The sequence below is a fragment of the Mycteria americana genome, chromosome 1, assembly GCF_035582795.1.
Source record: "Mycteria americana isolate JAX WOST 10 ecotype Jacksonville Zoo and Gardens chromosome 1, USCA_MyAme_1.0, whole genome shotgun sequence".
Lineage (NCBI taxonomy): Eukaryota > Metazoa > Chordata > Aves > Ciconiiformes > Ciconiidae > Mycteria > Mycteria americana.
The window spans coordinates 191,057,911-191,083,673 of NC_134365.1; the positions used below are offsets into that span (position 1 = coordinate 191,057,911).

A 25,763-nucleotide genomic window follows, 5' to 3' on the forward strand; every position below is an offset into this window, starting at 1 on the left:
AGCTAGATCTGATCTGAAGGATAGCCATGCCGGAGCTGTGATTCTCATGAGTTTTGTAACTGGAATTATCCAATAACCGGACAAGTTGCATTATTTTGTTCTGAAACTGAAAGTGCACTATCATAGCTTCTCCTTGGGAGAGTATTGCAAAAGACAGAGTAACCATGGTTCAGTTATTTCACTTCTGGTCCTCTGCTGTCTGCGTATAGTGTTAATGTCACCTGTTAGCATTGCAGTGAGCTCAGCAGAGTGCTAGATCTGCACCTCTGATGTTCAGACATGCAAGGTAGGAGTACATGTCACTGAACCTGTAAAGCAGCTGCAAAATTTTGATAGACTGTCCAAAATTTTCAGCCACCGCTGATAAAAGACTTCCCTCTGCCAAGGGGAAAAAGAAAAAAAAAAAAGGGCACTTAAATTCTGTGCTCTTTCTCCACCAAATTACCTCTCCTCTGTACACACAGTGGCTCTTTGCTAGTCACTAGGCCTGCCTGTGGCTCCGTCACAGGACAGTACTTGTATGTCATTTCCACATACAAACTTCAGGAAATCTCACAACTCCGTGAGACTCTCCAAAATTACATCCCCCCTGGAAAGGGGAAGAAAGGGTATGCAACAAAGTTTACAAAGGCGATGTAATGAAGCTTGGCAAAACTTAAAACCTTGAGCTGAAAAGCCCAAAGCTACTGTTCAGAGACCAGTACTGGCTGCAGGTCAGGAAACTGGGCTTACATCGTCACTCAGTTGCTTGCTACTACAAGAAAGTTGGACAAATCTCTCCGGGTTTAGAATTCATTCTTGCCTTTGCAAAGAGTAACAAGACATTCAGAGTACAATTACTATTCTATATTCTTCTTCTTACTATGGGAGACTTCTTCCAGTTTTAAGATGAAGATTTTTATCTTATACATCAAAACAAGAAATGTTACATGGTCTTGCAATATTGAAGGACTTCTAGAAAGATTGTGGCAGCTGCTGCCATTGTCTATAGTCTGATAAACAGCTGTATGGAGAGCTTTAATTATTTGGATGTTGTATTGTCTGATTTCCTTGTCAGCTATGAGAACTGATCTAACTGGGATTCATTGTAAAAACACATGAATTTCTGTCTGCTTTCTGTCTGATCACCAGTGCCACCGTCCGGCTCAGACTGTCAGTACAAGGTTGTCGGGAGTTAACACCACTCAAACCTTAAAAACATCAGTTCTTGGAAATGACATGTTCACCTTTTCTTTGCTTTCTTAGAGAAAGAGGAAAAGAGGAAATTATCTTGGCTACAACCAGGCAAATTCCTAGTGAGTCCAGTTAAAGTAATTCAGGTTTGCATCGGCTCAGACTGGTTCAATACCTGACCCACACTTGCGAAGACTGTGTAAGGAAGGGAGAATGTACTGTAGGATTCTGATAGATATTCATATGTTTTGCTAAATCTCCAGAAAATTCTAGATATATATTCTTTCCTATTTGAAGTTTAAAATGGTGATACTTCTTGCTGAAGTCAGAATAAGCTTTTTAATTCTTTAGTGGTGTCTACATTACTTTACATAGCATATCTCACAGCCAGTGAATGCTCTCTGCATTGCTTGTCTGCAGGAGTACCATCAAGGTTGACTCTGGACAAACTGCAGGTTGCTAAGGGGACCCTCAGGAGCATCTAATAACATGAAACTATTCACTGCACCCATTTGCAATATGAGCAGGTTATTCCATCTGTTCTTCCAGTGACTCATACAGAAAAGGCAACCCAGGGTCCTTCCCTGAAGGTGCTCCAGTATCTCTCCTGCAAGGATTCTGATACCTTCACCTGTCCTTGCAACAGGCATTTGTACGCAGTCTCAGGTCTGGATAGGTGCAGTTTTCTACAGGGGACAGTATGAACATTAAGTACCAGCTCACCATCTCTCCCAATACAAGAACTGGGGAACACCAGGAAGGCTGGTAGGTGAAAGGTTCAATGTAAGCAAAAGGATTTTGCTTGCAAAAGTGATTCTTCATGTAGCTCAGCTGTGGAAGACTTTGCCATGGATGCTGCAAATGACGGAAGTTTACATGGGCTCAGGAGGAGTCTTGGTAGGTTTAAAGAAGAGAAACGAGAAGAGGGTTAGTAAATACACAGAACCTACCTCTGCCTTGAGAAGTCATTGAGCCACAGATGGCTGTAGAAGAGTAGTCAAAAGCCCTGTCATGATTTGTTGCCTATTATATTCCAGACATCCACTCTGGACCACCAGGTACTGTCCTAGATGGACTTTTGTCCTGAGCTAATGGACACTTTTATATTCTTCTGTCTCAGTCTGCCCTGGGATTGAACACTCCCATAAATTTCATAGAAGCTGGAGCACAATCCATCTTTGACAGAATATGAATTGCCCAAGGTCACTTAAAATGTTAATGGCAGAGCTACAAATAAAACAGAGTTGTGTCACCACCTACACTCATTCTGATGACTCAGTCTTGTCTGTAAACAGCAAAGAAATAATTAACAAGCAATGAAGATAGTAAAACTCTCTCATCACAGTACAGCTCTAATTTGTCCTATTGCTCTTGCATGTGCACACCATTATTCTCTGAATCGTTGTGAAGACAGTGACCACTTCTGGGCTGACAGCACATCTTGATGACAAAGAGTGCTCTTAATGGAACCAGATATGAATGATAATTCCATCACTGATATGAAAAAAGAATATTCTGGTATTAAAAAGGTACAGGAGTTCATGACAGTCAATGAGGGTTACAGGAATCAACCTTTTTTTTTTTGCTCAGCTAGGCCCTTTCTGAAGTACAATATTAAAAGCAAGGATTTTCTGTTCTATGATAAGGTACTACGCAATGTAGAAAATCTCATAGGTCTCATAAATTCTGATATGAAAAGGTAATGAAAAAACACTGGAGTTTAATGTGAAGCCAGGATTGTGGGGAATGATGCAGATCATAAATTTATAGTAAGGGTAAGGGCAGGGCATAGGCAAAGGTAAAGTATGCTAACTTCTGCAAAATTTCCCTTCTATTATTTGGGGATCCTTTCTTAAGTAGAGAGACCGTTTGTGGAAATTCCAGTATTTCAGCTGGAGGTGAGCAGTCTTTACTTCTTTTCTTTCTCAGTATTCTTGTGATGGATGCACTCAACCTCTTAACCAAACCAGCAGTAGTTTGGTACAGGGTCCAAAGGAGGTAAAGGCCTGAGCCATGGCCGGGCCAAGAACTCCTCTGGTCCCGATCCGTTCTCTGAGAACCCACAAAGAAGCCGAGTGGCACAGAGAACATTGATGCATATGAGCTTGGAACACCGATTGTGCATGAATAGCAGTTGGCTTTTCCACGACTCATTTATCAAGGAACAAAGTAAGTTGTGGGTACAAGGAGCCTCATGCATATCTCTCCTATCGCATGTAATTTGACTATGAGCCAACCACTTTATCCTAAAAATATGACAGCCTAAGTGAGCCTTCTTTAAGCTCTCCCTGCAAGGCAGCGTGGCTGCATGGCGGTGATCTCCCCTTGAGCTGGGACACCTCTCAAGGTTGCTCCTCGAGGCAGAGAGACCTTTTACCAACGGCAGATGTTTGGTAAGCAACCGATATCACGCATAACCTTGTAGTATGGTAACTTTGATTTTGTCTTGGTAACTTTGATTGCATGCTGAATTGATAAATTTTGCATATGTGATCCCTTAGACATAAACCGTTGTCCAAGTCTGAGACTAAGACTGGACCCAGCCGCACCTAAGCTCCATCAGGAGTTTAGAAAGCAAGGGGGTCTACTCTGAACCTCGTGACTCAACGGGAGGCTCCTCGGAACCCTTTTGTATCCTCAGTCTCTCTGTGAATCATTTTAACTTGAGTGTAACCCAATTTTCCTTTGTATGTTTCTTCCATGCAGTAATTAGTAGAATGAACCTTGCCATTGAACTTTGTCAAGTCGCACTTTTACAACATCATATTAAAAGCACTTTTGCTAATACCTTTGACATTGATTTTTTTTAAAGTGATCTAAATCACTCATTCGCAACAACTCTTCATTGCTTTGTTAGTCACTTCATCAAATCACTAATTACTCTGACAGACAGGCCAGTGGCACACTAGGGATACTGTGAACCCTTGCCTACTTTTTATCCGCAGATTTCCTAACAAATAATTTCTCTAGCAGTATACTATTTGACAGCCATGGAAAAGGAAGAGATCAAGTTTAGAGGCAAAGCCTGGAAAGGAAGTCAGGCCACATGGGACCTAACCAATGACCGTGCCACATCAACCCGTCGTTCTTTTCCTCCACTTCCCAATAAGTTCAGGCAGCCAGATCAAGTTCATTTCTTCTCCTGCAGTGAAATTTGGATAAGCGTTGCAGCACTGAACCATGAAGCTGGTCTTTATCATCGTAATGCACTGACAACATCTTTAGGTCTGAATCCTATCTAAGCTTTGGAAATCAGATCAGAGGTACATAGCTCAGGGTCAACATTCAACTGCTTATTGCTCATGCTAAAGTAAACTGGCTATTTGCAGGTAAGAATCAGTGCAAGACATTATCACAGAGGACCTGCACAAGTACTAAAAAATAAAGGTATTACTTCCTAGTGTTGGGGTTTTTATAAAGAGTTGGAGCAAAAGCTGTTTTCTCACCCGTCTTCTTTCCTTTTTCTTTATTACTATTAAAATGCATTTTGTGGACTTCAGGAAATTCTAGATGGAGACATACCAAATATCAAATCTGTTATAAACTGAAGGGGAAAAAATTATTTGACAAGCAGTTAATATTAATTATCAATATGAAGGCATATTTGCAATTGCAGAGAACTAATATCAAGGAAATTAAATGAAACAATCTCAAATTACAAGAAAGCAAACTAAAGCAGATCTAAAGATCACAAGAATTGTTGTTTGCCACATATGTATAAGGCGAAGAAAAGAGTGGATTTAGGGATGAAAAGACGACACATTTGTCTTGGTAGGTGCACTTGCATGGTAGCGCCTCTTGGCTTAACAAATCGCATGACAAGCTACTGAATAGAAAATAACTCCTGTCAGCTATTCTGTGATGTTTTATGCAAGTACTGATAGGAATATATAAAATATTCAGACATATCTTGCAAGAATCTGAGTTCTCTTAAGTTATGTGAGAGCAAAGAGCAAAGTCTGTTTTACTGTTGTAGAACCAGACTCTAGTGGAGAATCCTGTTTTATCTAAAATCTCCAAAGCACTTATTGCACAATATCCTGGTAGGAGATAGAGCTACCAACTCCATGCAAGACTCTGCTTATAAGCATGGCAGCATTTATTCCTGTTGAATCAGGACAAGTGAGTGACTGAATCTAAATGGAAAAGGCAACCCAAAAAAATTGCATTCAGTTTCTCTCCTTGTTCTGTCTAAAGCAGCTGCTCTTTACATTTGGACTGACATATAAAAAAACCCCAACAAATTAAATGTGCAGGTAAAACTTGCGTTGGCGCTTTCAAGTGTAAAGCTTTGTACCCTTATTAGTATAATGTGTATCTTTAGTGCAATTTCATATGTTTTTAAGATAGCAAGCTCAAGGAGAAAAAAAGGAAAAATATCAGTCATGGAATTATATTATCCCCATAGAAGGAGGAAGCTGTAGATTATCAACCTCTCCTAATTACCACCTTTGCTAATTAAAAGTGGCATAGCTGGAGTGGTGCTGTAGCTATATTTACATGGTCAGTGCAGAACCACGGCTGCATAAAGCAGGCTCGCCATCCTCATGGAAAAGACTCTGGCACATGACGAAACTAAAGCTGAGTAATAATAAAACAGCCCAGCAGAGACAGGGGACAAGAGCTCCTGTCTTAGCAGTGAGCATGCAGAATCCTACTGTGGCAAAAAGGCCAGGATTTTCACCCAGAAACATGGAGACTAGATGCTCTCTTGCAATCACCGCATCTCAGAGGCAGCGGATGACAGCTCATTGGATCATGTCTCAGCTTTATTGACTATGTGCACAGTTTTTGACTGAACACTCATTTCTGGTAACTTAACTCACTTGCTGATACTGAATGTGACAAGGGCAGATAGTCCCGATTTCTCAGCTGTGAGGCAAAACTACTTCCCAGTTCTAACCGACAGCATCTCAAGGAAAAGTAAGTGGGTAAATTTAAGCTGAAGGGACTGGAATATGCCATGTGAGGTGCAATACTCAGGTACTAACAGCAAGCCTTTAAAAAGCTTTGTGCACGAATGGCACAGAGATTTACTGACACTAACTTGAATAGATTTTCATCCTTTGACCATTGAGTGTCTTTTTCCTCCTGAAAGGCTTTTTTTTTCCCCAAACCCAAATTATATTTCCCCAATGTATCTCCTAGAAATAACTGAATTGGCTTTGCTGAAATGACCCCCAAAAGTTGATGCACAAAGATGATATGCTAGAAATTTATGGGATTAATATTTATGGCTTAGTTTAGTAAACTTGCAAAAACTAAACCCAAGGAATTAGAAACTACTAAGCAACTTCAACTAGACCTGGTATCTCCACAAGAAATAAAAATCATCCACACGTGTTCATATTTCTGTAGCACTGTATGTCCCTGGGGATCCCAAAGGACTTAACAGACCCAGGCCTCTTAACAGACCCAGGCCAAAGCTTTGTCATCTTTTATTGGCTTTAAGGAGATGAATGGTCTTCAAGTAAGTGTAGCTTCTTATATCAGAGTTAGGAGCTACTTGCTTCCATGAAATTACAAAGTAAAATCATTATTTAAACCAAAAGGTGCAGACCTTTTAACAAATTTCTGTGTTTTTGCAAATACTAGGTACATGAGTTTTTTAAGCAGAAATCTTACTGGCTGCCAGAATAGAATCATAGAACAGTTTAGGTTGGAAGGGGTCTCTGAAGGCCATCTGCTCCAAGCCCTCCTCTTCCCCTCATGCCACCCCTTGCTCAATGCAGTGCAGCTTCCAGCAGGTCACTCGGGGCTGTGTCCAGCCGGGTTTTCAGCCTCTCCAAGGATGGAGGTGCCATAGCCTCTCCAAGCAACCTTCTCCAGTGCTCTGCCACTCTCACCCCAACACTCTGCACTAGCGGAGACAAGTCAGTCTCCAGGAGACTCACTTCAGCTCCGACATCAAGGTAGTTCTGGCACTGCTTCATTAGGTGAGGCTCAGCTCTCTGCCCAATAATACATAATGGTAGAAATGCACTTTCCATCCAACTAAAATTGCAACAGAAGATTACTGATTTCCTTTAAAAAAAAATTCACAGGATTTTATTATATACTTGTGATCAGAGCTTATTTATGTTTCAACATAAAAACAATGTCTCATACATGTTCCAATTTCTGGTATTAATTTCTATCAAGCTGTAACATTACAGCAAGGGATGATTTATTCCAAGACTTGGCAATTTAGTGGAAGCATGAGGTGTCATGGAAGTACTTCTGCTAAAATACAAGTGAAGAAACAGTTAACAATGTTAAATTTTAAATTTTCAGTAGTAGGGTTCAGGGTAACAACCAGCTGCTTGAATGCGAGTGAAAATCCATACATCTTTCAAGCTCATGTTTCAGTCAGCCTGCTGGCAGGACTTTGATGCCATGCACTGCTGTCACATTCCACCCAGCTTCTGAATGCCAGCTTTGCAATGTAAAATATTTAAACATAATCCTTACATCTTCCAGTTCATACTTCTGCCAAGCAAACGTGAATATGTAATAAATTCCACAGCCAGGGAACCACATGCATGAGATTCTCAGAAAGATGGATGTTTTCTGATTGTGTAGCTGCTTTTCAAGCAGCTTTTGTACACTGTGTGCTTTTCTGACCTGGTTTCTCTATGTGTGTTCTTCTTAAGGAACGGCTGCGTAGTCATTTTAATGTGACATAAATCTGGCTTGTCACTAACATGGTTAGTGCCATCATTCTTGTCCCCAGCTGCTCACACTCGCTGCCTCCCTTGTGCCAACTCCATCACTCATGTACCTCAGCTGTAAATCCTATCAGGGAAACCATCCTGCTGAAAAAATAATCTTTTTCCCAGTTTGCTGATTTGGGTGTGGCTTCATGCTATGTGTAATCTGACCTAACTCTGTCCTATCCCCTCCCTGTGCTGCCCACAGCATGCTAGAAAACAAATTCATTTAAAAAAAATTTTTTTTTTGAGCCAGATCAGTTCACTCATCCAGTTCACTGCACACCCACTTCAGTAACAGCGCTAGCCTGAGGAACAAGTGCTTGGTCCTGAGAAGTAGGTTCCTCTCTTTCAATAGCAGCCTGAATGCATGCTGGTTTAAATACACTTTTAGCTGTTTATGTCACAGAAGCACTTTGTCAGATGAAATATTAATAAACAAGTTTACAAGAGCACATAAATCATAGCCTTGCAAGCTTTTCAACATACTACTGTAGTAGAAGATGCATTTTTACTTTCTCATTCTTTGCTTGTTCTCATCTCTTTTCTTCAGTGGGTATCTGTTCACCATCACCCTCCGAAATACTGGCCTATATTTACTTCACGATACGTGTAAAACCTCTGAGTGCATGCCCACATCCAAAATAAATCCTGAAGAGAAACCAATTAGAACAGATTCAGTCAACAAAATGTGTTTTATTTTCACACAGTATTCTTCATGTTAACAACCACAAACATAAGATGAAGAAATGGAAACAAACATCTGTATAAAAGCAGATTTCAAAACATTACAAAAAAAGCTATTTTAAAGTCCTGTAAAGGAATAATACTCCATGTCTTTGTTGTGATGAATAGGCTGGTAGAGAGAAAGGGAAAATCTTAGCCTATTAACAAATATTAGAGTTGTTTATAAGAAATATGAAAGTTTTTTTATTCTACATAATTATCTTTATATAATATTTGTAAGAAATTGTATCCTGCTACCATTCTGACAACCACAATGACTGTATGAATATTTTTCTGGTATTTAAAAAGGTATGAGTAGAATCACCCTCGAACTTGTTTGTAAATGCTGTTTGGTATAAAGTACAGAAAAATGGCGTACACAGAAAGTAGAATGTTTTCACTGTTCAGGTAAACAGCCTTGTGGTGTTTTGATATATTGGACCAGAATGATCTTAGTGGGTGAGGAAAAGCCTTTGACAAGATTTTTGTAAGATCATTGTAATCTTAATTTGTAAATATAGAAGTGACATAGCTGACTGATGTTTAATCTGGATATTAAGGTACTCCAGCTGTACTGGAAGACAGATATAAACAAGTAAGCTTGATTTACAAAAAAGTCAGTTAGTTTGGCAATTTGCCCAAGATTATTATTGTTTTATTTATTAATGTCAGTAATTGAGGGTGTGGGCTGACACTACAGCTAAACAGCCTTGCTTCCAGTGCACACAGCCATACACTCCTCTGACATTTCCTTCATGCCAGCTCTGGGACTCATCTGATGCTGTACTGAGCCAGTTCAGGCAATTAAACACCAGAAAACTAATCCCACAAAATGTAGTGATTAATTTTCAGCCAATTTGGCCCTATGACCTTCATAAATAAATAAAAACATCTGTATACAAGTACTTCAAAACTTTACCAAAAAGGTATTTGAAAGTCCTGCAAAGGAATAATACTTCATATCCCTGTTGTGATCAATAGGCTGGTAGATGGAAAGGGAAAATCTGACAAATAGTGCAGTTGTTTATAAGGAACATTAAAGTTGGTACCTTATATTCTACATCATTGTCTTTCTACAGTTAAAAAAATTGTGAAAATGAAGGTAAACATTTGCTAGCAGAAAGTTTGATTTCTTCTTTATCAGTCAGGAACTGTTATTCTGCCTCTGGATCTCTGCTTAGCTAAGGTTGTAGTTTATTTTTTAATGATTTCTTAGTGACGCTTCAGACTCTTCACCCAGCAGGAACTGTGGGCTAACCTAAAAGGGGCCACTTCTTAAAATTCTGAACAAGTCTGCAGTCAGAGACCAACTGGCACCCTAACCTCCAAGAAATGGAGTTTTAACTAGTTTGCTTGTTTTTAGGCGCCCCTCATTTGCACATATTTATTTTCAAGTCTGGGTGACCTCATTAGTCCCTTTGTACTCAGAGGCCAAGAAAACCCCGAAAAGAACTACAAAATGCAAAGCCATTTCGCCATGCGAGCAGTATTTCTCCCTCTTGCGAGCCTGCCTGGGAAGCTCACTGGTTCCCTCACAAGTGACAGTTGTTGCCCTCGTACTGCTGGCAGCGACGCCGAGCCCAGCCGCCAAACACCGGGCCCAGCGTCCCGTGGTGATGCAGCCGGCGGAGGCGAGGCCCGCGGCTTCCCCTCAGCGGCTCCGCAGGGAGGAGGCGGCGGCCTCGCCCCCAGGGCGCATGCGCACCTTGCGCACCTCCCGAAACCCTCCCCGCTCCCCGGGCAGCGGCCTGCCAAAACCAGGTCGCCGCCTGACTGGAGGAGCCGCCCCCCCCTCCGTTGCCGCGCTCCCGGCCCGAGGGGAGCGGAGCCTCCCCGAGCGCCCACGGCTGCCATGGGTGAAACGACGCAGCCCCCGCGGCCCGGGATCGGCGTGGGGGTGGTGGTCACCAGCCCCGCGCACCCCAACTGCGTCCTCCTGGGCAAGAGGAGAGGCCCGGTGGGGGCCGGCACCTACCAGCTCCCCGGAGGCCACCTGGAGTTCGGGTAGGAGCCCCGAGCCCCCCCCCCCCCCCGCCGCGGCCCTCGGGGCCGCGCACGCCGGCGGCGCGAAGAGCCGGCTGCCCGCCCCGGGCCGGCCCGCCTCTCTCCTGAGGCGGCCGCGCCTTCCCCCGCCCGCAGGGAGAGCCTGGCGGAGTGCGCCGCGCGGGAGACGCTGGAGGAGGCGGCACTGCGACTGCGCAACGTGCGCTTCGCCTCCGCCGTCAACTCGGTGTGCGCCGCCGCGCGCTACCACTACGTCACCGTCCTCATGAAGGGCGAGGCGGAGCCGGGGGCGGAGCCTCGCAACCGCGAGCCCGAGAAGAACGAGGGTGAGGGGCGCGCGCGCGCGGCGGCGGGCGGGGGGGGAAGAGGCGAGTAGGGCTGTGCTCTTACTCGGCTGTAGCAAAGCACCCGTCCGAGCACGTTTTAGCTTAATTTATTTTCTTTTTCCCTTTATTACCGCATCACTTTGACATAACCGGGTGAGGGCGTGGCTACAGGTACGTTTATTCTGCGGATCTGAGGAGGCACTCGTTTCCAGTAGGGCCAAGGCTTGAGGGGAGGAGTCATACATTTAAAATAACTGTGCATGCAACAGAGACCTTGAGCTTGTGTTGGTAATTTCTGCACAGTCCACCCAGACTTGCAGGGGCAGAATTGCTACATGACTAATTTTATCCTCTGGCTTTTTCTTTTTTTTTTCTTTTTCCCCTACAGGTTGGGAATGGGTTAAATGGGACGAATTTCCTCCGGCAGATCAACTGTTCTGGGCCTTACGCTGTTTAAGAGAGCAAGGTTACAATCCTTTTACAGAAGAGCTTGATCATCTAAAGGGGTACACAGGAAGTCACCAACTAGCGTAAAAACTAATTGTACGTTATGTAGCAAACTAAAGGACAGACCTGCTTGTTTGGTGTAAAAGACAAAAAGATTTATCGTGCTCACTCTGCCCATGTGAAAATATTACCCTTCCCAAAGCCAAAAAGATGCCAAATGTTTCAGTGCTTTTACCGTATTTCACATGACAGTTGTCTGTCATTCCAGAGCTATTTCTAGCTCCAGTGGTTAACAATTAATGTTTTCTTTTGTAGAAAACTCATAGTGTTTTATCTGGTTAATCTTTGTATAGATGAATAGCCCTTTGGAAGTCAGAACTAGTCGGAGACACTTACTCACTTGGAAACAGTTGCAGCATCAGGCCCAAGAGAAGCTGGTTTGTTTAAACCACTGTCTGCTTTCTATGTAAAACTACTTTGTGTCATGCTGCTTTCCTGTAATTATAAATCTTGGATCAATTTTTAAACGTAGCCTTGTCTCATAGCTTCAGTTAAGATACTATCATGAACAAGTCACATTTTACAGACAATGCCTCATTCTCCTGCAGACAGTAGTATATACTTGAAAATCAGAGTATTATAAACATGAAAAGGTTGTGGTGGCTTGTTGCAGGGAATGAAAATTCCCTGACCCTTCTTGCTGCCCCCTTTCATTATAGAGTTCTGTTTGCAGCCTAAGTTACATTAGAATTTATCTGCAGAAGTGTTTCAGATCTCTGCAGTTGATCTTAATTCCTGATCATGTTATTAAACTCTTAATAGTTTAATGGAGAGGTGCCTACAGTGGTCTGCTAGGCTGGTGCAAATAACATTGTCCAAACTAATTTCATTTATAGGTGTAGTTCTATGGCAGACAGTCATACTTTTTGGCTAAAAGAGGGCTGTCAGTATTAAACAGCACAGATAGGTGTAATTCTATATGGCTACTGGGATTTGACAGAATTGTTAATTTTCAGTTTCATGTGACTAAATGATTGAATTGATAGTGAATGAAATCACAGTACACAAAGATATATACCAAAACCAATGAGTTTATATTTTTCATTTTTCTAGAATTTGTAACCAAATTTGATTCTTTTCCAGCTCTAGACATTAATAGATCAGCAATTAATTTTAGGATATGACTTTTAAAAAAATCACTAATTGGCTCATTTTTTTTTTCTCTTCAGCATTCTTTTAAAACACAGTTTTTGTCTGTTTCCTTTAGATACACCCATTGTACAAAATGTTCTGAGGTACCTTTAATTTCTTTTGAATAAAACATAAGCACAATACTGAAAGATTAAAATTGTCTGAAATTATGAATTGACTTGTCAGTTCTTAAAAGAAATGAGCCTGAATGGTTTAAAGCTCCTCCTTACTTTGCACATACATTTTCTTAAATGGAGATGGCTCTTTTTGCTGAGAAGCAGACAAGGTATAAGGATGCTACTGACGATCGCAAGCCTCCTGCTTAGAATTTGAAGTATTAACTATGTGCAACTTCCCTTAGGACAGATATTCTTTCTCTGAAGTGCAGAAAGAAGATAATGTTATAAAGCAGTTTTGAAATGGGAACTATCACTGAAAATTCCTTTACTACTGTATCTTTGTAGAAAGCTTATTTTTTCTATTCAAAAGTGGAGATTTTCTTCCTGAAAGCAACTTTATGTACACTGAAAATTATTCCATTCAGCTGACACCAAAGAGGCTGTAGGAAGAGTTGACAGATGTCCTGCCCATCTGTCCCAAAGAATAATGAAAAAAAAAAAAAGATTAAAATGATTTAGTGCAATTTTAAATTTTAGAAGGCATCTAGCTCCTGATGGGAAAACAGGGGTCACTGTAAAATGGTTTGTCATGCAATAAATATTTTGTTACCGTTAATGGTTATATTCATTCTATCTGTTGTAAGTACACAAGTAGTTACTGAAATGAGGACACAACCAGTATCTCCATATGTCAGGGTTTCTGTATCCTTTCTAATTGGACTGATTAAATGACTACAGAGCATTACTGCAATCAGCTGTCAGCAATCCCTAACTTAAATAACTTGTTTTGTATGTATCATGCATTTGTACTTCCCCCCCACCTGCTCCCCCTAAAAAATTTATTCTCTGTAGGTTTTAGCTGCTAAGACTTGGTCCTTTCAACTGTTATGTTTACTTTGATTTTTGGTACTTTTGCTAAACAGGCAAATCTATTATGTACACATCTAAGCCACTGAATAACAGAACACGCAGTTAAAACTTTGTGGTTTGCTAAATTGCTTGTACTAGACAGAATTCACCTAAAATGGCATTATAGTTATCCAGCATGGAGAAAAATACTCCTGAACAGTATATAGTTTGGAGCACTGATTTAAAGAAACTGATTAGGATGCATCTTATACCCAGAGTCTCATTTTATGCTAAATGAACAGTGGGCAGAGCTGTCGTCTTGCCCATCTCTTAGATGTAACACACTGGTCCCATTTAATCCTTTAACAGACTAGCAAGCAAACCACCCAGAAAAAGAAGTGGTCATTGCTTCTGTTCATTCTTATTTATGTCTGGAAACAATCACACCCCCCCCATAATATTTCAGTTAGTGAATCACATGACAGAGCCATGTAAGAGTTTTGGGCAGACTGTACATTACACTTTTCATTACTATTAATTATCTCTATTTGTATTTCATTCCAAGAAAAGAATGTCCTTATTTATAAGACAAAAGAGACTAGTGAGCTGTGACTGTGTCATAAGATGTGTTGAGAGAGGGGCATTTAGGGAAGAAAATACTAATCCCATGGTACAAAGCATTAAGAAACTGCATTTTGCAATATTGTGTATGATTCTGATCACGTTTAAGAAAAAAAACTGTGAACTAGAACAGGGGTAGGCAAGGTTAACTAGGATGATTGAAAGAGGCCAGGTGTATTGGGATTAACATGAATTAAAGAAGAAAAGATGATACTGAATAAAAGTTAAAATATATATATTAATAACTTTAGACTGCAAAATAGAGGTGAAGTTTTAATAACTCTGAAAATACTTGCAAAAGGAACAGCTGAGACAAAACCAAATTCCCCATTTCTCTTTTAAAACAAAAAACACTGCCCCGTATTACGTGATTGGACCTGACTGAAAAGGTCCTTTTCATTTCTAGATCCTTATGGGATTTGTACATATGTTGGTCATATGTGGCAGCATTACTGACAGCAATATGTGAAAAATTCTCTGAGCAAATGAGGAAGTACCTGATTTATCAGATACTTCCTGTGAGGAATCTACAAAAATGGAAAAGTGGAGAGAATTGTGATGTGTGCTTCAGGAAGCCTCGTTGCAGGGCAGAAACCTGTAACTGCCATGAGCAACAGCTCACATAAGTAACCCTCTGACCAAATCAGAAAACTAAAGAGAAAAGTAGCTGTCATAAAATGACTCTTTAAGCAAAACAACAAGGAAAGCCAAGGGAAGTGCCTTTGGAAAGATGAAAGAACATTGTAGCTGAGGCAGGAAATGCAACTGCTGAAGTAAACAAATTAGCAGGTTCAAAGAACTGAAAAAATTATAGATGACAAGAATAAAGAATCTGTGAGCACTTTGAACTGAAAGGAGCTGAACCTGCAGCATGCCCCAAAGCATGTCATCTCAAGGGTCCCAGGATGCTTAACCAAAGTACTGGTGAAGTCTTGCAAATGGGCACTCTACATCACTGCCTCAGGGTCTGCCCAGTTCTGTGTGTACCCTATGAAGCTCAGCTGAAAAGGACAGACATTCAGTTCCTGACTGCTCACCTGCTTCCAATACTGACTTGGCATTTTGCAAAGGGGAAAATGGAGTACAAACTTCTAAAACTGAATCGGAATTCAACCACATACCGGGATAAAATGTGCTGAGTATTGAAGTTACACAATAACTCATCTAAGATTCAAGTTTGCAAAATGAAACAAAGTTACATCAAAGCTGAGTTTATTTATGACAAATCATTCATTATATATTACAATAATTACAAACTTTTTTTTTTTTTTTACACCTTATTGCCATATTTTTGTTCTCGGCACACACAAGATGGTCAAGAACATGGATTTAGGCAGTAACAAAAAAAGATACTAAAATTACAAATTTCATGCCTCATTTCTGTGCCATAGAAAAGGCTATCATCAAAAGAGTAAAGTTACTAACAAACATACAAGGGGATTCCCCTTACACCTTTTTTCCCAGGAACTTTTGTCATCTAATGTATAGTAAATATATATATATATATACGCCCATGTCTCTTGCAAACATCCACATTCACACATTTACATAATCACTGGAAATTTGACATCTCTCCTCCAGCAGAAAGTTCCCAGTCATTTTACTTGAACATCTAATGGGAAAAAAAAAAAAATTCTGAAGTCCATGGTTTTGAATTAGTCACCCTATTTCTGAGCCAGCTGTTATCTTCTCCCTACACAGGGACGCCAGCGTAACAAAAGGGTATTGCAGTTTGTGACAAACAGCATCCAACCTACCTTCACCACAGGAAAGGTCTACTAGGGATACTGTCCCTCTTGTACCTAGTCTGAATCACTGCTGCTGCTTGAGGAGTCTGTTGACATAACTTCTACATCATCTTCATTCTCTTTATTGTGTCCTGGAGGCTCCAACATGAAGTCATTACTATGATTAGGAGGTAGCATGTTCATTGACATATCACTTGACTGCCAAGGATACTGAGGAGCAAGCACATCTGGAAAAAAGGGGCATAATCAATAAAACTATCAGCTTTTTATATCAACAAATTCAACAAGACAGCTCAACCAGAACTCCAATTTAAAATTAAAACAAATCTTAAAATCCTTCCTGAATTTTGGACAGATGAAACCCTCCAGTAACAGCTGGGAAACATATCATGATGGAGCCATTCTATCACTGTAAAAGCCTACTCTGCCAGAGAGGCCCATTTATGTAGGTGGCTCTTGATCTCTCATCACTCCACTTCAAAACAGTACATATTCATACAGCACTTTTCATCTTCAAAGCACAGTTTGAACTCACTTAACATTCACAACCATTGGCAGTAATGAAAACGGTCACCCTCTGTCAGTATGCAAAAATAGATGAAAAAAAAAAACTTACTTAAGGTAGACCACAGAAATTCAGAGTAAAAGGTTTTAACCAAATTTGGCTGAAACACCTTGGTTATCGTTTTTCCAACAGCAAACATGGTGCATCAAGTGCAAAGGAGAAGAGTGTACTACTACAAAACCAGGGCCACAGAAATACTTGAGAGGTGGGAATGTGCTCATCTCTGTGCCCCAGCCAGGCCAGCCTCAGTTGCCTCTGACTTCTCTCAGCTCTCACTCTTTCTTCGCTTCTACTCCTACTTCCAAAGCCATCCCATACTGTACTCCCTACCAACCTGCCCTCCCCCCACAACACTTTCTAGTCTCTCCCTTCCTCGCCCCCAAAATGGCTCCAATTTCAAAGCTGCAATACACATCTATATGCCATTTCTGCTCCTTTCCTTTTAATTTATGCTCCTACTGCTGTGCTTCAGTTCTCCACGTATTACCAGGCACTGCAGCTAAGTCTATCCCACAGAAGAAACCAGCTATCTCCCACTTATACCAAGAATTAAAAATAATTAGGCAGAGTCAGAAGTGAACAAAAGCCCACCCACATGGGACTTCGAGTACAGAAAAAGAGGGCACTGTCTAAGCAGGGGGTCATATATATGGCAGACTTACTCTCACTCAGATGCTGCCTCACTCAGAAGCACACAGACTCCTCACGCATTGTAGCTTCTGATCTTTAAGTCTGCAGACACCTGAGATTCCACATATGAACTACAGCCACAGTCCCCTAATACCAGATGCATTACCTAGCTGCAGAAATCCGACCCACCAGCAGACACGAGGACATAATGCAGTCTTAGTGCCAGTTCTGTGCCCACCTTAGGAAGACCAACAATAGTACCAGGTGGTCTCATCTCTGCTGTGGTGAAGTTAACCAACTTTATTCAAACCAGCTGAGAATGTAAGCCAGTGTCTTACATCCTGTGGCCATGCTTCAATGCTGGAACCAGTCCACTATTAAACCAGGTTGAATGTATGTGCTAAGCAGCCTCAAAGTTTTGAGGCTACCAAGCAGCCCAGCAGCTGGCTTGCAGACTCAGTTAAGGACTCAATAACTGGACATCTCTCTGCAGAAGTCTCTAAAAGGACTAGATCCCATAATTAGCATTCTCAGGACATGCCTCCACACACCAACAGATTCAAGTTCCCTACACAAAATGCCGGGCCAGCCCCTACTTTCTTTTAAATGAACTTTTGGTGTTTCCCTCTTACCTGCAGTCTAGTAATTAGAGGATTTCCCCTGACATAGAAGACCCAGATTCAATTAACAACTTTGAGGAGTTTAAATCCCACATTTTCCAGCTTCTCAAGTAAAAGTCCTGAAGAGTGGGCTTTCAGTTCTTACAGAGACAGCACTCAAAAGTAAAAGGAACGAGTTTGAATCCCCTAAGGCAGAGGAGCCAGCCAGAATGGGCTCTTCTAAAACCACTCCATGAGGAATACACAAGCTTAACATCTCCTCTAACCATATTTTAAGAGAACAGAAAAGATACATGGGCCCATGCTCAGCACAGGTGGGTTGCTGTGGACAGATGTCAGCGTCCCACTCCTATTCAGCTCACTGACCCATTTTATCCAAGGCCAGAGGTTTAGAAAGTGAGATGATGCAGAACTTTAAGCCACTTCCTAAGAGATGACAAGAGGATTAGATAGATGATTGGAAACACAAAATCCAAGTTTGCTATTTCTCCGACGGAGTCACGACACAGGTTTTTTTTAATATATTCAGTACAATTTTTGAAAACAAGCTTTCTGTAACACCTGCAAGTGGCTTAACAGACAGGTAAGAACTGTTACAGATCTATGAATCCAAACTAAGAATTTTTCCACAATTTAGTACAACCATGGTAGATTAATGCTGCACAGGTACAGAACCACTGAATTCTTGATTCCGTTACTGTAAGTTACTGCTAAATATTTTAGCATGAATGAATGAATCCCACTAAAGTCAGTGGAAGTGGCCATTTCACTAAGCAATTAAGGGATTAAAGCTCAATTCCTATACTCAAGGTACTACCTCACCAGCTGTCCTTTGCAATGTCTTTTCAATCCAGAACTTCTAAGCAAACAGTCTTGCTATATAGAGCGCAGACTTAAAGGAAAGTAGGGGATGACAATACACCCCTTTTCTTCTGAATACAGCTTTCACAATTCCATACTTTGTCATCACTACTAAGAAAAGTTTGCTTTGAAAATGCTTCATTTTAATATGATTTGATATCACTTAATCTACAGCAATTTAAACTAAGTGAATTGAAGGGTAACTGAGTTTTGTTTATATTGACTTAGTTGTAGTGTCTGCAGTATGATTTAGCATGAAATAAAATTATGCAATTTCTAATTGTTAACTTTATTTACTAGATCTTCACTGCTAGGGAACTAGCATAATTTTCATTATTTTAGCTCTGATTTGCCTCTGCTAAGGGAAACATATAATTGCTATGACTGTATAAATAATAAAGAAAAGCAAAACAAAACTGAGTTTCTCTTACCTGGCAGTCTGCCTGCTGCAAGGGCATCCCCTGGTAAGTGTCCATTAACTCCATTGGTGGATGGGTTGTTCATCTGACCCAAGAGACCACTCCTCATTTCCAGATCTGTAGGATATGGCCTACGTGGGTCCCCTTTTAAAAAAAAAAAAAGGGTAGTTTTAAAATATTTAACAATTGTCTTGCAGACATTAACTTTTTCTTCAGTGCCTAGTTTCCTGACCAAAAAAACCCCATACTGTGATTGTTTGGATCAGCAATGAGCATCACATCTGTTTTGTTAAAATCCAAGTCTGTCTCTTTCACTTAGACTTTCTTCATTCATTCAAACTTGGCAGAAAAAGCACATTAAAAAAAACCCAAACATGTTTAGAAGATCTCTTTGCTCTCCCTGCTACTTCACAGCTAAACAGCAAGGAGAGGAATTGGAAAAAACACATTCTCATTTTGGACAAGGAGGATAGTTCCCAAAATTGAAACGTGACATAATGAAAACCCTGCTTCTGACTCCACTGATTACTAACATCCTCTGTAAAGAATATTATTAAGGGGCAGGAGGGAACACAACCAAGCACATGGAAAAGTCTTTAGCATACTTGGTTCTAACTTATAACTGGGGCCAACATTCAGGGGAAAAAAGAAAACAAAGGAGAGCAGAGGAGGCCAGTCAGTAATGGAAGCATGCAGTTTCATAGCCTTTTGAAGATGTACGTAGTCTACAGGACTTCGGATATCCATTTTTCTTGAAAATATTAGATATAACAGCTGAAAACAATGTTACTCTAATAAACTGCAGTGTTTTCCACTATATAAAAGTATTATAAGAGCAGATACTGCCCATGCTTTATTATATACTTAAAAAAAAAAAATCTATTGTCATAAACGTGACAGTTACCTGGTACCCATGTCAGAGGGGCACAAACAGCATTGCTAGCACTGATCCTGTGGGCGTATTTAATTATTTCTTCAGAGGAAATGGCACCTGGAAAAAGGAAAGGAAAGTTACTATATTCTCAAGAGATTGCATCATTCAATTATTTCAAAATATTGGACACTAATATCAAAAATATTAGGAATGTCATTTTGTCAAACATTAAGAGCATGCTTCAAATGCAGTGACTGCTGAGAGGATTCTTAGATTGTGCAAGGACAAGCTTCGCAGTGAACTGATTTTACAACCGTGAGTTCAGTACACCTTCAGTGTCAGCAGTTCTTCAACCTTGTGAAAAACACAAACCAATCTCTTAAGCAGTGTACTTGACAAGCACAATTTGTAAGACAACTTCAGCACCTGCTTTATTACGGAATTTTCTGTAGTAAAGAATTTTTTTTGTTTGCTTAGTAATTGTAAAGCACACATGTAGCTGTCCTTCTAAATATGTACCTGTATTACAGCAATAGAAACTTTATGAAATTCCCTGATTTTATAGATGAAAGAGGTATAACAAAATGATAAAAGGCACTGTAAAAAAACTACCAAGAAAATGCCCCCCCCAAAAAAACCCACAGTCAGTTTAGCTTGGTAAGTGCCACAGAGTAGCAGGAATTGCTACAAACACAAACCAGTATCACCAGCTAGTCAGTCTTTCAAATACAACACACATGCACACAAACATTCTCTCCCTTTCCTCAGTAGACCTAGTGAGGCAATTTGGTGAGACACTTGGGTAATCAGATATAGTATTATCAGTCTAAGAAGAGCGTTGAGACATTTGAATTTAAGTTTAATATTAAAAATATATTTGCCACAAAAAGTAATTCATTCCTGCCTTTATTCTGAGGAAATAGTTATAGGTTCATAATGAAATTGAAATCTGTTTACACACAAAGCATCCAAAACCTGTGACAGTAGAATTAAAAAAAAAAAAATAACCTTGAGATCACTAGCAACTTTCTTTACAACTACATTTATGTAGTATGTACAATCAGGGATACTCACCTTTTCTTGCCTTTTCAATTGATTTCAGCTTTTCCTTTGCTTGATAAACAGCTGTTGCCTAGTTGTAAAAAAAAAACCCCAAACTAAATCAAACCTTCAATGCATCTTTACTTTGTAAACTTCTACATAAAGTTGGCTCTGTGAATAAACCCTTGCATTTAATTGCATTTTAAGAGAGAAACTATTCAGTGAACATTTTCAAAATACACAGAAGTAAAGTAGGTTGGGAAGAAAATTAGCATTATAAAACAAAACTGAATACCATGATAACTAAACAGCATTTGACTACTGGAAAAAAACCCAAACCACTAAGCTCTTATGAAGTTTTAAATATTTAAATCTTCTCAAACTAACACAACACCACTTTCTCCAGAACCACCTTTTTCACAAGTAGATGCTCAAAAGCAAACACATCATTATGAACTTACCAGTATGTGCTCTGCTTCTTTTAGTTGTTTCTGCAGCTGCTGAATATCATTATCCCTCTTTTCTACCACCTTTTCTAAAAGCTGCATTTCATGATGGATTTTCCCCTGATCAACTGCCAACTTCATTAGCTCTTGAAACTCTCCATCTCTCTGAATCAGCAGTTCCAGGATCTATTGAACAAGAGTTTTGTAGAACTTTTAATTTAGCTAGAGTAACAACACACCCTCAATCGTGCCGCATAGAAGAGCAACTGACATCCATAGGAGTATTTCTGTTTGCATGAAAAATGAAACAAAATTTCTTCCTCTGTTTGCAGAAACAGCCTATGAAACATGCAACAAATGAACAAACAAACAACATGAGGACCAAGAATGCCTTTGTAGTGGGGCCAAAACCTCATCATCACCATTAGCCTGAGTATAGGCAAGGACAAAGGGAGAAAGAAAGAAAAAAAGGAAAAACTTAGAAGTAAAGCATTGTGCTTACCCAAAGAAATACAGTTTAGAAAGTCAGCTTACCTGGCTCTCCTCTCCTGGTTGTGGAAGTTTCTGGTTTCTTGAAATTGCCAAAATTTCAATTAGTTCCCTGAAAGGAAAACTCTGTGTTTGCACCATTTTCTAGGGCATTATTTGTAAATCACATCAAGTCATCCCAAAATTGTCAGCATACTGATATCATTACAAAAGTATTCATGGAATTGAGTATTTTATAGTTTTATAGTGCAGTGTTGGCAGGGATTTCTCAACTAAGAGTAATTCTGTGAATAGTCTCACGATTGGAGAACGTTTTCTTCTTTGTTCTTTGAGCTCATGAAGTGCTCATGTGTATTTGTACTCATGAAATGTGTTAAGTTCCTGCTGAACTACATAAGACATAAGCAGAAGCTGAGAGAAGAAACAGCACAATGAAATGCATTCATATCCCACTTCTACTGCCTTTGTTTGTTGCAAGAGGGTATTAAAATTCTCTTCACTATTTTACTTCTCTACTTTTCCTCCACTTTTTCCCAGAGCAAGTTTCACACTTGGGTTTAGAGCAATTAAGTCTACACTTTCAAACACCTAAAGAGTCTGTTGTGAAACTACTTTTATAACAAGTATTTCCACAATGGTATATCAAACACACACAAATACCAAAAAACTAATAATATTCTGGTGCTAGGTTAGAAGTGCTTCTCAAATACACCTTTTGATTATGCTTCCAGGTCCCCATTTATTTTGCCACCATTCTGAAAAGCCATCAAGAACCTCAGAAGGGACTCATGATGCAAAAAGGAATTTTCTGTAAATTCAACAAACTTATTTGGCTTCTAAGACTATGGATGGCAGTTCAATGCTACACATGAGTAACTGTCTATCTGAAGACACTGTCCTTGGAACAATACTGATTCTTTGCTTGGTCCAGTGCAAGCAGCTCAAGTGGGATGTAAGACTACTACAGCAGTGGGGCCAGAACCTTAAACTGAAAACAGGTACTTTTCAAAATGTCTGGAAAAGCCCCTCACCAGTAAAGCTCTAACTAGCATATTGGTCTATGTCTCTTGGTCACTCCTGAACATTAAAATAATTTAAAACAATAAGAGAACAAACTTGTCATTACCACTAAAGCTTTATTATACATGACCAACACTGAGCAGTAGCAAATAAAATCTGTTGTAAGTAGGTCAACTACCACCATCAAGGCTAATGTCATGGAGGGTTGTAATTCTGTCCTGTGTTAGCCAGATAACACACAGATGCAGATTCAACACTATGCAAGGGCTACAGATTAGACATGTTGCTTAACTTTTGCCCCTACCACCAAACCAGTATTGTGAAAGGCCTAGCTCCACAGTGCTGCAACACTTTGCTGATCAACAGGAAGATTCACTAAACACTGCTGATGGTTGTTCTGGGATTCATTATGGTAGAATATTAGTCCCAAGATTTAAAAAAAAAAAAAAAAAATGTTTAAAGTCTTTTTTTTTCCAAAAACACATGTTCTCCAGCAACCCATATGTCACAACAAAATCTAAAACTCAAAATAAAACCTAACCAGAAACAACAAGAGCAACTGACCAATATATTTTGCTTGTCCTACCAGTGGTAATCATACAGAGTAAGCCAGCCACATAGATAGTATGGATTATTCCCCCTGAAAAAGTTTTCCTAAGCTCCTGTTCTCCTCGAGAGGAGGAAAATAATTAGGAACCAGTTTAACTGCACTGCCAGCTGTACCTCCACAACATGGTGGACAACTTGGACGAGGGTTATCGGTCCAGCCTCAAGAGCAAGGCACTAAGTATCTGAGCATTTATACCACTCCAAAGACGAGCTCTGCAGCCTACTTTGAGTGAGTGTAACACTAATACAGGCAGTAACCAGAACAGCTTAAGTCATGCAACACCATCTACAAACTTCTGACTTAAACATAATGTTTAGTGAATAATAAAAAGCCTAAAATCGGTGTGTGTGTTTGTGTGCGTTTCACAGGAAATGCAGGTGTCAACCAAGGAAGAAAGGCAAGTGGAAGAATAAGGAAGCTCTCCTTCTGCTTTGAAAATAGGAAATAAGGCACCGCCGATGCTTTGCTACTCGGATGAGAGCTGTGGAGCAGAGCGCAGGACCAGGCCAACTCCCCGGGGCAGCACCGACCCCTCTCCCGCCGGAGCCGGCCTGGGGACGGCAGGGGAGCAGGAAAACGCCTGTACCCGGGCCGGGCCAGGCCGAGCCGAGCCGGGCCCTCCTCCCGCCCCGCAGCCCAGCGAGGGGTCGGGTCGGGTCAGGCCGCTCCCCTCTCAGCCCAGCCCCAGGGGGACCCGCTCCTCTCGCCGCCCCCGTCGGAGGCTCCGCGCACGTACAGCGCCGAGCACCCTCTCCCCACCCCCGGCGCCCCGCCGCCGCCTGCGGCCGTCCCATCCGGGCACCGGGCGCGGGGGGCAGAGCGCGGTACCTGGCCAGGAGCTCGAGATCCTCCAGCGCCGCCAGGAGCCGGTCCCGGGTGCTGCTCCGCTCCCCACCTCCCCCGGTCGCTGCCGCCATCACGATCCCGGGCGCGGACCCGAGCGAAAACCCCCTCCCGCCGGCGGCGCCAGGCCCGCGCGGGCGGCCGGCAGCGCCCCCGGCGGCGGAGGGGCGAGCTGCAGCGGCCCGGCGGCGGGCGCATGCGCAGGGCGGCCCGGCAGCCAGGAGGGCGGTTCCTCCCCCTCCCCCCGTGCGGGCCGAGGGGTAACGGCTGCCGTGAGGCGCTGAGGGGCCGGGGCAGGAAGGGCTGGGCCGCCCGGGGAGATGAGCGGTGCTCGGCGCGGAGAGCCGTGGGTGGGAGGGGAGCGGAGGTCACATCTGCCTCGGCGAGGCCAGATGCGCGTTAGTGAACGCCCGCTCCTGGAGCCGGGTTGTTACACAAGGATCTGCGCTTGTTGCTCTCTTGAATGCATTTCCAGTCCCCGGATTTCCACGGAAGAGCCTCTAAATGAGACTCAGATGTACGCTAAAGACACAGAAGACAAACGGCAGAGAAAGGGCTTGCGACCGAATTACGTCTTAACTTTCTGAACTCGCTGTCTGAGGGTCCTGATGTCCGAAAAGCCTCTAGGCGCTTTCTCTCAGATGGACGAAGAAATGTTGCTTTCCTAATGGCTGAAGAAAGTTAAGTGGCTGATACTGAAAATGTAACAAAAACCCGAGCTGTAAATCAGACAGAGCCAAGAGCTCCTTTTAACCGGGCTGGCTGTCCCGCAGGTGACAGGACCTGGCAGTGTCCTGCCTGACCTGCCCATGCTGCCTGTGCAGACTTCTCTCTCCCTGGAGGCTCAGGGCAGCTTTGCATCCCCTATAGAGGTCTGCACACGATGATCAGGGCAGGTAACATGCAAATCCTGACCCTGGCCCTGCCAGCAGTCGAGCTATAATTAAAAAATATTGGGTTTTTTTTTTTAAATGTTGCTGTATATGGGCTGGTGCTGTAAATAAGCCTCTAGCTCTGGGTGGGGTCACAGCAAAGCCAGGGGAATTTTTTATATTCGTGAAACTTTCAGTAATGTGAAGAGACTGAAAGAGAAGCCGGGGTGGAAGGCAGATGAGGGAGCACGGAGTGAAAGCTAATCTAGGCCAGGGTTTATAACCGGGGCAAGCACTTCCACAGAAGAGCAGGGAGTCCCCCGACCCCATGTCCTTCTGCTGTCAGCAGGCAGCTGCAAAACCTGCCAGCAAACAGCGATTCTCTTCTCTCCTGATTAGAGAAAGCACTAGATGAACGATAACATCCCTGACTCTTATGGTACTTACTCTGATTATCTTTTTACCTTCTGCAATAACTATGTCCCTGAGAAATTTACACTTATTAAAAAAAAAAAAAAAAGGCAAGAAACTCATTAGTCAGTGATTCTTTGAATTGTGGTTTAAATAAGCAATTCAGCAT

At 41.6% G+C, this 25,763-nt stretch overlaps 2 protein-coding genes across 3 annotated transcripts; one reads left to right on the plus strand and one right to left on the minus strand.

Moving 5' to 3' along the window:
* The first annotated feature begins 10,065 nt into the window (after nucleotides 1-10,065).
* Nucleotides 10,066-13,405, plus strand: NUDT15 (nudix hydrolase 15). Its single transcript, XM_075497568.1, has 3 exons — nucleotides 10,066-10,592; nucleotides 10,728-10,918; nucleotides 11,307-13,405. The coding sequence occupies exons 1-3, from the start codon at nucleotides 10,066-10,068 to the stop codon at nucleotides 11,450-11,452; spliced, it is 864 nt and encodes a 287-aa protein (XP_075353683.1). The 3' UTR covers nucleotides 11,453-13,405.
* Nucleotides 13,406-15,340: 1,935 nt separating this feature from the next.
* MED4 (mediator complex subunit 4) lies at nucleotides 15,341-24,475 on the minus strand. 2 transcript variants are annotated; one of them, XM_075489515.1, is made up of 8 exons: nucleotides 24,297-24,475; nucleotides 21,884-21,950; nucleotides 21,365-21,535; nucleotides 20,937-20,994; nucleotides 19,893-19,979; nucleotides 19,001-19,132; nucleotides 15,903-16,120; nucleotides 15,341-15,757 (listed from the first exon to the last, which is right to left on the minus strand). In XM_075489515.1, the coding sequence occupies exons 1-7, from the start codon at nucleotides 24,383-24,385 to the stop codon at nucleotides 15,948-15,950; spliced, it is 777 nt and encodes a 258-aa protein (XP_075345630.1). In that variant the 5' UTR covers nucleotides 24,386-24,475; the 3' UTR covers nucleotides 15,341-15,757; nucleotides 15,903-15,947. The 2 variants fall into 2 exon arrangements, with proteins under 2 accessions (XP_075345630.1, XP_075345620.1); XM_075489505.1 differs by having other exon boundaries at nucleotides 15,341-16,120.
* Between the last annotated feature and the right edge of the window lie 1,288 nt (nucleotides 24,476-25,763).

What these genes read in the sequence shown, in the direction of transcription:
- NUDT15 (XM_075497568.1), top strand. Translation starts at nt 10,066, where the DNA reads ATGCGAGCAGTATTTCTCCCTCTTGCGAGCCTGCCTGGGAAGCTCACT. An exon ending in GGAGGCCACCTGGAGTTCGG is followed by an intron (nt 10,593 to 10,727) that starts GTAGGAGCCCCG and finishes CCCCGCCCGCAG; the next exon opens with GGAGAGCCTGGCGGAGTGCG. An exon ending in CGAGCCCGAGAAGAACGAGG is followed by an intron (nt 10,919 to 11,306) that starts GTGAGGGGCGCG and finishes TTTCCCCTACAG; the next exon opens with GTTGGGAATGGGTTAAATGG.
- MED4 (XM_075489515.1), bottom strand. Translation starts at nt 24,385, where the DNA reads ATGGCGGCAGCGACCGGGGGAGGTGGGGAGCGGAGCAGCACCCGGGAC. An exon ending in AACCAGGAGAGGAGAGCCAG is followed by an intron (nt 21,536 to 21,883) that starts GTAAGCTGACTT and finishes CTTGTTCAATAG; the next exon opens with ATCCTGGAACTGCTGATTCA. An exon ending in AAGAAGCAGAGCACATACTG is followed by an intron (nt 20,995 to 21,364) that starts GTAAGTTCATAA and finishes TTTTACAACTAG; the next exon opens with GCAACAGCTGTTTATCAAGC.